Source organism: Acanthisitta chloris, unplaced genomic scaffold (assembly GCF_000695815.1).
Source record: "Acanthisitta chloris isolate BGI_N310 unplaced genomic scaffold, ASM69581v1 scaffold14595, whole genome shotgun sequence".
NCBI classification, from domain to species: Eukaryota; Metazoa; Chordata; class Aves; order Passeriformes; family Acanthisittidae; genus Acanthisitta; species Acanthisitta chloris.
Window position 1 is genome coordinate 1,588 of NW_008673286.1, and position 13,761 is coordinate 15,348.

Below are 13,761 nucleotides of genomic sequence, written 5' to 3' on the forward strand. Positions count from 1 at the left end.
CACAGCAGGCTGCAGGGCACACACCCAGCTCCAGAGCTCAGCTCAGACCAAACCTGAGCCTTCCAGCTCCAGAAGACTGAGGCAAGAAGGAAGACAGACATTTTAGCCAGTGCCAAGAAAGGGACAGCATTGAATCATAGAATCCTGGAATGGTTTGGATTGGAAAGGATCTTAAAGATCATCTAGTTCCAATCCCCTTGCAATGGACAGGACACCTCCCCCTAGACCATGTTGGTCAGGGCCCCATTGCACCCTCGTGTTAAATCCTCATTAGCAATGCACATGAAACCCCCTCCATGCTCATATTATCCTGCAGTGCCTAGTGGAGCCTTCCCTTCCCATCCTGCCCTACCCCACACACCGACTCTCCCTGCACATGGCAGCGACCAGCTCCATGTTCACAGGGAAACGAGAGTTCCCCTACCTGCCCATCACTCCTCCAAAGCCATAGTCCATGATATGATCCGTTGGAGACTGGATGTCGTTCTTGGAGGAGGCTTTGTCATCCAGCAGTGGCCCACTGCTCGCCTCACTGTCTGCCTTCTGGCTCAGGCTGTCGGAGAACGCGTCATCCCTAGGGAAAGGAGACCCCATCAGTGGCAGGGCCCAGCTGACACACAGATCTGAACACCCAGCAGCTCAGGGCTGAAGGGGGACTGAGGCCACCACTCCAGACAGAACCAGGAGCTTGGGAACAGTGACCATCCTGTCTCCACATCCCCTGTGCTGTGGCTGCCATGGAAATGACTCCAGGTCCAGCACTTGTAACAGCAGCAGTAACAGGGTTCAGGCACACTGAGGCACAGTGTTCAGTGCTTGGCTTTATCAGCTTGGATGAGAAACAGTCTGAGCCAACGCATGGAAATGTGAAGAGGCCCAGATTTCTCACCAAAATCATTAAACCTCAGAAAATCTGACCAAAAACTTTATGTGGCTGAAGTGGGCCTTGTGCAGGTACTTTAAATACCCTGGATCAGCCCTCAGCACTTCACTCACATGTCCTGCACCACGATGTACTGGTGGGGGATGAGCCCATCCACCCCGTTGTGTCTCCCTTCCCACCAGTCTTCCGACGCCCGGTGGTACAGCAGCAGAGAGGCTCCTTTCTTGAAGGACAGCTCCCGTGGGGACCGGCCCATGTAGTCAAACTTGGCTATGGCTTCAATCTGCTCCACCTCTGCACAGGAGAGAGGCACAGCAAGAGAACAGCTCAGTTCAGCCACCACAAGGGAGGAGGAACCCTAGAGAGCAATCTCACCAGAGCCGCAGTGCTGCTGCTGCCCAGCGACCTCGGAGCATCCAACACTGAGCACAAACCTTCTTGTTTTCAGACTGATTTTACTTTCTTCCAGCCTTCCTGGGATCTCTCACAGACTCACAAACTACCAGCAGTTACAAACAGCTACAAAGCAGATGGGGAGCAGTTGGAATCTCATCCCGTGCATATGGTGTTGTGACCTGCACTCCCATTTTCTGCCTTCAGTTACAGAACCCCATTATCCTCCAGCCCGGGATCTCATCAAGCTGTGTCAGGCACTGTGATCAAACCCCACTTACCTTCTCCTCCTTTCCTTATCTTGGAGACAGTTTGGCCTGAATTATTGATGAGTAACAAATGTCCCTTTGGGGATCCCCATGGAAACAGTGACAGCAGCTCTGGCCAGGCAGCTGCTCTGCAACCCCCATCTGCAGCACTGGCCTCACTGCTGCCCCACTTTTTCTGAGACAAGCTCTACCAAACACCCAGGATTCACAAACTGGGAGCTCTGGGCCTGAAATTCAAGAGGGCTGAGGCAAGATGTCATTTCAGGAAACATCCCAGAGAAAACACTGCAGTGACTGCAAAGCAGCAAGTGTCTGTCTCCATACTGACCAGAGAGACTCACACTCCACCTCACTTTTCTCCAAGGCAGAGGTGACCCCCAGCCATGGTCAGAGCCAGCCAGCAGGCATCAGTGTGCCCCGATTATCTGAGATACCAGATCTTTTCAATCCCCACCTGGAGACTGGCAGACAGGCAGTGACAAAGCCAAACAGGGCAAACCCACTCAGTTCGTCCACATCTGCCACGTTCTCATTAAATATGGAGAACTGCTCTGCCCCATCTGCCTCATCACTGACCATGGGCTCAGCAGCCATCAGGGTGTGACCCAAGGCTCTGCTCAGCAACCAAACCCACATGGAGGAGGGGACACAGGAGGGGGACACAAAGGCTGGTGCATCAGACCCCTGTCCCATTCCAGCTCCACCTGAGACAGGCCAGGCTGCTTCTCCACCTTAAACAACCCCCACAGGAGGGCAGAGTGTCTGGGAGCAGCACAGCAGGATCAGTTAATCACCCGGAAACCCCAATTGGAGCCATTAATGTGGCCACCCAAGTGTGAAATTGGCTGCACAGCAGCTCACTCACCTTCCTCTTCCAGGCCTGTTGGCTCCTGCCTGGAGCCAAGAGCAGGTCCTGAGCTGCCTGGCCCTGCATGCCCTTCCCTGTGCCTGGAGCCTCCTGGCCCCCAGTGCCCTTCCTTGTGCCCTTCCCTGTGCCTGGAGCCTCCTGGCCCCCAGTGCCCTTCCTTGTGCCCTTCCCTGTGCCTGGAGCCTCCTGGCCCCCAGTGCCCTTCCTTGTGCCCTTCCCTGTGCCTGGAGCCTCCTGGCCCCCAGTGCCCTTCCTTGTGCCCTTCCCTGTGCCTGGAGCCTCCTGGCCCCCAGTGCCCTTCCTTGTGCCCTTCCCTGTGCCTGGAGCCTCCTGGCCCCCAGTGCCCTTCCTTGTGCCCTTCCCTGTGCCTGGAGCCTCCTGGCCCCCAGTGCCCTTCCCCACCACCAAGGTGAGCCCTTCCTCATTCCCCCACCACCAAGGTGAGCCCTTCCTCATTCCCACGTGTCCCAGAGGGTGGACATGTTCTGTTGGGGCAGAACGCAGCCGAGGCAGCAGCAGCTGTCAGGGAAGAGAAGAGGTGCTCAGCTCCTCAGTGCCCTTCCAACACAGCAAGCCCTGCCATGGAACAAAGCCGTGGGGCTGAGTGTTCCCCACCCCACAGCAGTGCCAGCAGGTTCTCCCAAGCTCTCCTCTCACAGTCAGTGCCTCTGGGACACAAGCACAGCACTCCTCCTGCTCTGGCACGCTCGCTCCTTGCCCAGCTCTGCCAGCCTCTGTCCCGACTCAGGGCACAGTGCATGATGCTCTCCTGCACACACACAGACCCAGTTCCTGCTCACCATCATCACTGGTGTGTGGCTCTGTCCCATTGTCATGGTCCACTTCATCGATGGTGCCTGGCTCGCTGTGTGGGCTGTCACTGGAAGGAAACACACCAGGCTGTCACAGGAGGAATGAGACTCTGCTCCCAAGGCACTCAGCACAAGTAGGTCGTTGAGGAAAATTCTGGCCCCAGAGATACTTCGAAGAGTCATGTTTTCAGTTTGCATAAGACTGAGATGGTCGTTTTGGAATTCTGATCCATCTGCAAATGTATTTTAATTGCTTCAGAATGTGTTGCCCAGGGAGGTGGTGGAGTACCATCCCTGGAGGTGTTCAGGAAACAATGGTACATGGCACTTAGTGCCATGGCCTAGCTGACCAGGTGGTGATCAGTCAGAGGTTGGACTCAATGACCTTAGAGGTCTGTTCCAACCTAAATGATTCTGTGATTTTAAATCACAGCAGATCTCTGAACTTGCTCTGAGAATAGCAAACACACCACAATGTCCAGGCCGAGAACATCATATTCCGTTGCTCTTATGTCTTACTTATATGTGGCAAAACAAGCACAAAGTGACACCAAGTTAAATGTCCCATTGGCTCATTCACAGTGAGTTTTAGCATCTTCTCCCCTGCTGCCCCAGCAGGATGGTGGCAGGTGACCAGTGTCAGGCAAGGTGAGGTCTCAGAGATGTATAAAACTTGCACAGAAATCAGCTGAAGTTTGTTATCAACCTGGTCTGTTAAACTCAGACCTGAGTGTTGGGTTAGAATTCCAGCAACAAAGGGAACTGGAGGGCTCAGGTTAACCTCAGACTGAGGGATTTCATCCAACCAGCAAACTGTGATGAAACTATGGGACTTTACTCAAAAATTCCAGCCTAGGAGAAACTTGGATAGAATTGATCTAAATTTGTTTTGCTCTGAACACAATTCTGTGGATCTCAAGGAATCTTCATCAATATTAGTATTTACACTGGAAAAAGTTTCTCCTGAGGTTCATAATGCTGAGTCAGCATGAGGAAGAGAAACACTTGATGAAACTGCCTGTTTTAACCAGCAGGGCTAAACCAAAAGAGCACAGACTGCTTGGCTCTGTGCAAGAGCCTCTTGGCTTGACACCCAAGCACCTACAGAGCCTTACCAGTACTCCTCCCCTCCAGTCATGCACTTCTCGTACACAGGCCCCTCCAGCTCCCGGTGGCTGGGGAAGATTCCCTCATGGTGAATGATGATGGTCTTGATGACCTCATTGACGTGGGCCTGGCAGGACACCGGATCCTGCCCGTCGGGGATGTGCATCAGCGTGGGCCCGAAGCAGATGGCCAAGTTGTAGGGATCCATCATGTTCTCATCGCTGTACTGCGACAAGCTGCAAGCACAGTGGTGAGGGAGCTGCCGCGCCGGCGTTCCGCTCGGAAAACCTCCCGCGCCAACCCCACGGCACACGGCCATGGCAAAGGGCCCAAGTACAACACCTGAAAGGACTTGTGCAGCAAAGACAGGGAAGCCCTGGACAAAGGGAGGGCAAGGAGAGGCAAAGAGACTCACTGGTTAAGGAAAGCAAAGAGGTATCTCATGACCACGATGACAGCCCGAGGCAGAGTGACGATGATCTGCTGGATCTGGTGCACTCTCTCGGCAGGGCTCTCGATTTCTGGAACACAGGCACACAGAGCACATCCTTACAAACCTGCTCAGGACCAGACACGGCTCCAGAGGGACCTGCTCCAGATCCAGTGGCCCACTAAGTGAGCTTGTCTGCAGACCTGACCCACGGGGTCTGGCACCAAGGTGCAAGAACTGGGCATAGTGCTCTTCCACAGGGGAGTTTGTATGCTCAGATTCAGTATAAACAGCAAACAAAGGCATTCCCAGGGGTTATTTTTAAAGTGTTGATGCATTATTTAGTACATTCCTCAACAGCTCCTCTCTTCCTCAAAAGCCTGGAAATGGAGCACTGCTCAGTGTTCTAGAGCAGATTTTTAAATGAGGTTTTAACTCATGTTACTCTTCTGGGTTACGCACTGGGTACTTCTGAGCCTGCCTGCTCCTGTCTCCCACTGTTCTGAACAGGAACTGAACCTGAACTGATGCTCAGCCAGCACTTTCAGACTCACTGGTCTCCACAGGGGTGCAGAGCCCTGAGCTGCTGACCCTGTTCCCTCCAGTGGGTGACTCAGAGCTATCCCTGTGTTCTGCACAGAGTTAATCCTGTGGCTGCTGTTTCACAGGAAGCACAGGAACAGCACCAGAGCTTTCCTGGAGCAGGAGGATCACAGAGAAGTGCTTGTGCTGGCTCAGACTCTACCATTTCCTAATCACAATAACATTCCCTGACAACATGTAGCTGTGCTGCCACTCGCTCAAAATTCTGAGCAAGTTTGGCTTCAGTACCAAATGGAAATCTTTATAATCTTTCAGCTTGTGAGTTTTCCTGTTTAAGGAATGGATTTATCCCATTGTTGCCTGCTGGGTTCTCTGCTTCTTCAGCTTTACTTACAGGATGTTTGTTCAAAACAAATCAACTCAATGCAAACAGGATAAAACCCTATGACAATAGATATCTGTTCTGAAACCCAGAGGAACAAACTCTCTCGAAGCATTTGCCTTTCTCCCCGAGCAACACGTTTCGACTGGCCATGACTCAGGAATTAACAGCATAACCATCCCCACTGCACACATGGGCACAGTCCTGTGTGGACTCTGCAGACAAAGGGCCTTTTCACCCATCTATTGCCCATGTGCCTTTGAGGAGTTTCCACAGAAACCCTCAGTCCCCCAAGAGTGAAAGGAAAAGTTCTTCACCCTGCTTAAGCTGTGTTTGTGTGGCACAAAGTCAGCTGCACTTCAGATCAGATTTTTAATGGCACTTAAATGCATTTTAAATCAATCCTTAATTGAAAGGTTGCGAGAGCAGCAGGAAAAGAAAGGTGAGGATAAGGAAGATACTTGCTGAAATGGAAAAAATAGAGAGAGCAGAGAATACCGATCAGAAAATTAACAGGTGATGTTCGCAACAAAAAGCCCCCAAAAGCTTAATAAATTGTGCAAATTGGCTTCAATTAGGGCAGGTTCCAACGCACAGGCCTATCTGCAAGCACATATCCTGGCACCAGAGGGGACCCATCCCCTTCTCCCTCAGGCTCCTGGTTCAGCAGCCCCTGGGGAAGGCAACCAGAGATAACACAAACCAGGCTGAAAATCCCTGTCCAGAGCACAGACCTGGGGCAGAACCAGCCTCCTTTGTCTCACAGGTGTGCTGTGTTGTTTTACACATCTAAACTGACCAGAAACAGTGAATTTCCTACAACTGCTACATAATACAACCATCCCTGAGAAATGAGAGCACATTCTTCTCTGAACAAGCCCATCCCTGTGCCAGTGCCCTCCAGATATCATCTGTCTCCCTTGACATCCCTGGATCCTCAGCAGTTATGAACATGCACATTCTGAAGGGGGAAAGAGCCATGAGCAGTGAAGCTGAATGAAAGCCTTGAGCACATGTTCCCCAGTTCGTGCCCCTGAAGCCACCCCAAAGCCACCCCAACCCCAAACAGCCCTGACATCTCTCCTGTCAAATAAAGTCACCCTGCAGCCAAAGTGTGCAGCACACTCCTCCATCACCTCTGAAACACCAGACTCCCTCTGCCTCCTTCCTTCTCCCCAGGGGAGCCATTTCCATGACTTGCCAATAAATAAATGTCATTGCTATGAGGCACTGAGAGCAGCACAGCCCAGCTGGGAGAGCTGATCCTGCAGCTGCAGAGGAACATGCAGGGCTGGGAGGAGAATTCAGGACAGAACAAGCAGCAACCAGGCTCTCCCTGACATCAACCCCAAAGCTCCTCAGCTTCTCCCTCTGCTCATCCCCCAAAGCCTTTTCTGCTTTTCTTTGGGAGGGGAAATGCACACAGTAAACGTGGAGAACAACCAGGTCTGCAGACCCCAGGGCTAAAGAAGCTCTGTGAGGAGTCAAGAGCTCCTCTCCCTCTGCTCATCCCAAAGCCCTTTCTGCTTTTCTTTGGCAAGGGAAATGCACACAGTAAATGTGGAGAACAACCAGGTCTGCAGACTCAGGGCTGGAGAAGCTCTGTGAGGAGTCAAGAGCTCCTGATCCTTACTATGCTTAGTGGAAGACACTGAGATGAAGCAGCCAAAACCCTGCAGGGCCCAGAGCCATGACTGTGGACAGATGACAGGCACACCTGCCCAGATCTGTGCCAGCAGGACAGCAGCCACCCCTGCCACACAACTAATGACCCCTCAAGCAGCCCCCAGATTTGTATATGGGCTTGCTGCATGCACAGCCCCCCTGGCCTAAGCTTGGAGATGGCTCTGTAAAACCTTGTGATGGCAGTAAGAATTCAGAAGAGCCACAGGAAGATGTTTCCCCTCTTCCTCACGCCCAGCACTGCCAATACACATTCCTGATGTCCTTTCCCAACTCCCATTGCATACCTGCTGTCCTCTCACAGCATAAACTCCTTTTTGCAAGACTCAGGTGTATCTGCCCCCTCTTTAGTGCTTCTCTCACCCACCCTGTTTTCCACAAAAAGAGTTGTCATGTACTTACTTATGGTAGATATCAAATCTTGAAACCTTTCCTTAGGAAAGAGGGGGTTTTCCAGTCCTCGGAAATACAGCTTCAAGACTCCAGCCACTGAGTTAATGTCCCGTTCATTCTGATCATCAGCAAGGGGATCTTCACCTGCCCAGACAAGAGGTTTTATGTCTAGCATCACCATCATGTTAGACTAACACAGCAAGTGGTTTCTCCCCATGCAGTGGAACCCCCAAATTCCCCAGGGTTCAGAAACCCTCCTCACGTGCAATGGCAATGCTGAGCAGTTCCCTCAAACCCCCAAATTCCCCACGGTTCAGAAACCCTCCTCACATGCAATGGCAATGCTGAGCAGTTCCCTCAAACCAGTTTACTGGGGGGGATTTCCAGCATGGCTACACACCTCTCTCAAATGAGTTCTTGATGTCATTGACTTCCACCTGGGAGCCAGGAACTCTGAAGATGCCCTGTTGCTGGAGGCCTGGAAGAGAACAACACTTTAGGAGAGACTTCTGGAACTGTTGGGCAGTACTTGCTGGAGAAAGCAGCAGAACCCAGGGATGGATGCACTGGAGAGGCTGGGACTGAGTGGGCACAGCTTGCTGCCATTCACTTCTGCTCATGTTCTCCAGCCAAGAACCCCAGATCAAGGTACTGAAAGGGCTCATGGCCCGAGTGAACAATTTAACCTGGGTAAGTGCTAGCAAGACCTTAATATTTGCCAGTCATCCAATGCAGCCTCACAGCCAATGCCATTGGAATTCTAACCCAAGCCCATGGGGCTGGGGGCACTCCCAAGCATCTCTGCTGGATCTCACTGCTCCCTCAAGCACTTCACTCCTTGGCAGAAGGTTTCTGTGGATGTATTCACTCAACTTACCATAGAGATTGATATAGCGGATGCAGCTCTCTACGACAAGTGGAATGGCCTGTCCTGAATCCTTCAGGAAAGGAAAGGAAAGAAGGCAAAAATCAGTGGTTTGCTGCTAACAAAGCACAGGAAATGCATTAAAGACTGCAAACCCAGAGATTTGAAAATTAGTGCCGTGGAGTTTAGTAACAGGACAGGCAAGGAAAGGAGGTGTTACACACGCTGAGCCATCAGGGAGCGCGGAGGATGCTGTGTGCAGCCAATAATGCACAAAAAGCTGTCACTGAGGTGTGTGGAACACTGCTGCTCCCTGTCTGCCTGACACAGGGGACTGCTGCAAGGGGTCATGGATATTCCACCCCATGGGTGGAATGCTGAACTGAAAGAAAACTTGTGCTGTACCTGACTGATGGAATGAGCACCCAGGAACAGAGCTGACAACAATATTTCCACTGAAGGAAAGCCATTGTCAGAAGGTGCTAAAAGCCCCAACAAACAGCACAGTGTATGGAGTGAACTGCCTGGGTCTGAATTTGCAAGGAGTTTTGGCTTTTATTTCAGAGATGTTTCTCCCCAGGTCCCTTGTGGCAGAGGCTCAAGGGGAACATGGGCCAAGCCTGATGGCCCAAGTGGACATGTATTTCCCTTCAGGGCTCTGATTGTTTTTCAGCAGAGCACAGTGGCATCTCTGAGTAATTCCCTGTGTCTCCAGTAAATACCTGATTCCTCGTACGCGCATTTCTCCTTCCTCTGAGCACACAAAAAAAGCAGCAGAGTGGGAAAAAGAGAACAGATTAAGCAGGATAAGTTCAGTTAGAGGTAGTCATCTCTTTCGGAGGCCGTGAACGCTCAGATGCAATGGCAGCTTAGCAAGGGCCAACCTAGGCCTTTGGGATGTCACCCCCTCCCACACCCCTCCAGCATGCTGCAGCCCAGCCTCGGCGACCTGCAGGGACAGCCTCTTGGACCTCCTCCCTGCCTGAACCTCCAGTGCTCCCAGGAGCCCCAGGGCAAGGATGGGTCCTGCCTGGGGCACAGACAAGACTCCAGGGAGAGCTGCCCCAGCGTGGGGGCACTGGGTGACTAGTGGAGGCAACTGGGCAGCCCCAGGGGCACCAGACAGTCACCCACAGCCCTGTCCCCTCCAGAGCTGCACATCCTGGGGGTTGCTGGTGTTGGGACACCCCTCTGCTCAGATGGATTTCCAGAGCAGATAATTGCTCCTCCTCTTCGGTGCTGAACGGTCTGGGCTTTAATGAGCATTACTAGTTTAAAAACCAGTTTAAAACAGGAGTAATCACAAGTCCTAACAGGATTAGCAGCTTTGCCAGCAAGGCCTGTGCCGCTCCCTGTGCTGGGGCACTGTGTACAGACACTGCCCCCGAGCTTAGGGCTGAGCCTGAGGGAATAAACCTCAGCCTGCCGATGCCTATTAGTCACCTAATCCAACAGTTTGTCATTACTGCTTCCGGCAGTGTTTTCACTAAAGCTTTCTCCAGCACAGGATTAGACACTGAGCAACTGGAATGGCATTGCTGCCTTCGGATATCCTTCCTGCAGCTGGGCCATAGCAAAGGGCTGGGTTTGGAGGATCAGCATCCTTTGGGACAAATGCCACAGTCACAGCTCTTTTTGGCTCCCCAAATCTCTCCCTCTGCATGATTTCCTGGGACGTTTGGCTCCCCAGATCTCTCCCTCTGCATGATTTCCTGGGACAAGCAGGGCCAAATGACCCTTCCACTTGGATTAATTGAATTCATCCAAGTTCACCCAGAGTAAATGAAGGAAATACTCTGGCCAACATTACACTTTGTGTTATCAGTGATGGTTTAGAGGACTACACTCAGCAGCCATTTAGGAATGACTGTATCCTGGTGCTGGAAGCCAAGCCCAGGCCCTGGTGCTGTTGTGTCTCCTCTCTTGGGACATTCCAAGGCGACAGCTTCCCAGGAAAGGCTGGTGGCTCTCCTCAACCACAGTCATAAAAGACCACCAATAACATGTGGAAAAAGGGAAGGTGAGGGCATCGATTGATCGTTTGAGGGTGCTGGGCTGGGCTAAACTTGTCACCTGATCTTCCTTCCCTGCACAAGTGGAAGCAGCAGGACAATGAGGATGCTCAGCCAGGAGTGCATTGCACCACACCAGCTACATGCCCTGACTGCTGCTCCGGCCCAGGGCACACAGGGGACAGGACAGGGGACACAAGGAATGCACAAGGGGTGAGGACAGCTATGGAGAGGAGTGGTCACCGAGGCAAAGCTGTGCTGGTCACACCAGCTGGGTGCAGCAGGCCAGAGGGACCCCGAGGATCCAAGCAGGACAGGAAAGCCACCGTTCCATCCCCAGCGTTCAGACACTCCTACTGACAGCAGCGAGTACCTTAATGAACGTTTCCATATTGCCGTTAAAGAGCTTATGGTTATAGACTGAGAGAGGCCTAGGTCTCCTCATTTTCTGTGGCTTAGGGGGAAGACATGGGGGCCTGAGAGAAAACGGAACAAAATAAATCAACAGAACACCGAAATAAACGCAGCGACAGGGTGAGATCTCACAGGTCATGACTGAGAATAAGAAGTCAAACAGAAATATCCCTCTGTGAGGGCTCCACATGTGGCTCCATGGGCCCTGCAGTTGCTCATGCTGCTGTGTCCCCCACAGACACTGCTCCAGTGGGAAACCAAAGGCATTGGTGCTCAGCAGGGTTTTTAACCTGCCTCCACCAGCTCCCTCAGTCTGAAAAGGCACCAGGAGTTCAACTCACTCCTTGATGCATCCAAACCAAACCAGAGCTACCCCTGGACAATGCTGAGGTATTCCTGTCTATTCCTAAATCTCATTCTGCTCACAGCAAGAGGGCAGAAAGAGGACAGTGGGAACACCTCCACCTTCCTGTGTCTAACATCTGTTGGGGATTCCCAGGGATGGGAATGGCCTTTCAGTCTTTCTGGCAGGCATTCCCAAGATTCAAACCTCCACACAAAAAAGTGAGGCCAGTCCTCACAGGGCAGCAAACTCACTGTTCCATAAGAACAGAAAAGGTTGGCATTGCATTCGGAGTGGTATGACCCTCCCCTGCTAGTGACCAAGGGGCCTGGCAGGGATGGGGACAGACCCTGAGACCCTGCTTGAGATCTGGCAGGGTAACACCCACTGCTGCTGGAAATGAGGCCAGGGAAACCTGAGACAGGTGCCAGTGCAGTGCTGCTCTCCTTAATGCTATTCCCAGTCTGATTCCTTCAGATAAGGAAGGACATTCAGTGTCTAGACCTAGAAAAGGGAGAGAAACACCACAAAACCCCTTAGGGATTTCTGCCCTGCCTCTGCCCCAGGATGTACTGGTGTCTGTAAGGGAGAGAACACAACTGCAAACACACAGAACTGGGTGCTGGAAGCCTTCCTGCAGGAGTTCTCAGGGAGCAGTGGAATGGATATAGACAATTTACTGAGCTCAGTGCAAAGGTGACAGCTGGGGACTGCTGGCTCCTTAATCAGATGCCTCTAATTAAGCAACTTGACTCTATATTCCTACAGCTTCCCACCACTCCTTTGAGTGGTAGGTGAGCAGAGGTGATTGCTGCCTGTTGGAGCACCCTACCCCACACACCCCAGGGACTGTGCCTGCATACACCCAGGGCACCCAGGGTGCTGGGGCAGCTCCCGGGGACCTGTGGCAGAGGCAGCAGTGGCAGCAAGGGGAGGCTGCTGTGACAGCTGATCCAATGGGAACCAAGGAGCACAGTCACAGGCAGCTCCTTGGAGCACACCAGGGCAGTGAAACACTGAGCAGTCCCTGCTCTCTGAAGGCCCCTCTGTCCTGACAGCCCCTCTGTGTCCTGAGAACACCTCACTGTCCTGCCCTGCCCTGCCCTGCTGCCCCAGTGGGTGCCCAGCCCTGATGCCACTTGGCCTGGCGCCGGCGGCACGAGGAGCTCCTTCCTGCCTGGCAAGGCATCCCAGGCTGCACCATCTGCTCCACCATTTCCAGCAGGGAATGGGGCTTGTTTTGCTGGTATTGTAAATTTTATTAAACACTGAAACAGGGTTGGAACAAGCTCACCCAGAGAGAGGTTCTAAGTGTTCTGGGGAGCTGTTTGGAGGCTTTGCTGGCCCATGTCTTGCTGTCAGAACACCAGCACACTCCTAACAAGCCACTGGAGCTCTGTGGAGACACTTCATGGACTAGATGTGGATCAAAGCCTCCTCCCTGTCACATTCACCCCAGCACTATCTCCTGCTGTAGAGGGATGAAGTCTGTGATACAGGCACACTCTGCACTCCCAGGCAAAGCAGCCAGAACTGGGAGAGGTTTTCAGGGACATATCAAAGTCCTCAAACAAAGAGGAATGGCAAGGAGTGGGTGGACACCCTTGTGTGTGTCTGAACATAACCTCATCTCAGCTATGCTCCAGGGCACTGCACCGTGCTGACACTGCACATCCAGGCACATCAGAGCCAGCCAGCCAGAAACCACACTACAGCAGGGCCAAGGGCCTGCTTGCCATCCCCTTGATCCAGGGGCTCCAGGCCATGCAGCTGGGAAGCAGGATGTGGGGCATGAAGACTGCCAGCCTGCCAGCACACTGGGACTGGAGATGGGCAACTCTGAACCCCACCAAGCTGCACCAGTAGCAAAGCAAACCCCCCTGCCCACAGCCCCCTCTTGCCAGCACCAGCCCTCCCCAGCAGCAGATGAAGGGGAAGAAAGTGCTCACCTGGTCGTCCCGCACTCAGCTCTTTCACCTATAAGAAACACAAGTTCCTGTCATCAATGTACATCAGCCACCACCAAAGGACTGGTACAGCACAGGTGCTCACACCCTCCCTGCTGGTTCCTACCCCCTGAGGTGAGAGCTGCTGGCAGGAAAAAGCTGAATTTGGGGAGGGGAGGTGCCCAGATGCTGCTACACAAGTCCCCACCACTAAAAGATCAGAAACCCAAGACTCAGCCACAGGAGAGGGAAAGGGTCTGCAGTTCCCACTGACATCACCAGTTCCTTTGCCATGTGAAGCCCACCCTGCCCACACCTAGCAGCAACACAGGCTCCTAGGCACCAGCTGGGGACTGGAGATGAGTCCCAGCAGGAACAAGGCAGCTTGAGAGGAGCTGGAGCCCCAGGGAGGGTCTGG

General features: G+C 52.8%; 1 protein-coding gene across 1 annotated transcript in view; it reads right to left on the reverse strand.

Annotated features, from left to right (window-relative positions):
• Window positions 1-325: 325 nt before the first annotated feature.
• The window catches only part of SRGAP3 (SLIT-ROBO Rho GTPase activating protein 3), a 36,790-nt gene continuing 23,354 nt past the window's right edge, over window positions 326-13,761 (reverse strand). Inside the window, exons 11-20 of the mRNA XM_009074897.1 lie at window positions 13,347-13,374; window positions 11,014-11,116; window positions 8,641-8,701; window positions 8,164-8,241; window positions 7,773-7,907; window positions 4,748-4,853; window positions 4,341-4,568; window positions 3,214-3,293; window positions 997-1,177; window positions 326-574 (exon numbers count right to left, since the gene is read on the reverse strand). Of these exons, the coding sequence (XP_009073145.1) occupies window positions 421-574; window positions 997-1,177; window positions 3,214-3,293; window positions 4,341-4,568; window positions 4,748-4,853; window positions 7,773-7,907; window positions 8,164-8,241; window positions 8,641-8,701; window positions 11,014-11,116; window positions 13,347-13,374 (1,154 nt within the window). The 3' untranslated portion in view covers window positions 326-420. The remainder of the gene's footprint in view (window positions 575-996; window positions 1,178-3,213; window positions 3,294-4,340; window positions 4,569-4,747; window positions 4,854-7,772; window positions 7,908-8,163; window positions 8,242-8,640; window positions 8,702-11,013; window positions 11,117-13,346; window positions 13,375-13,761) is intronic.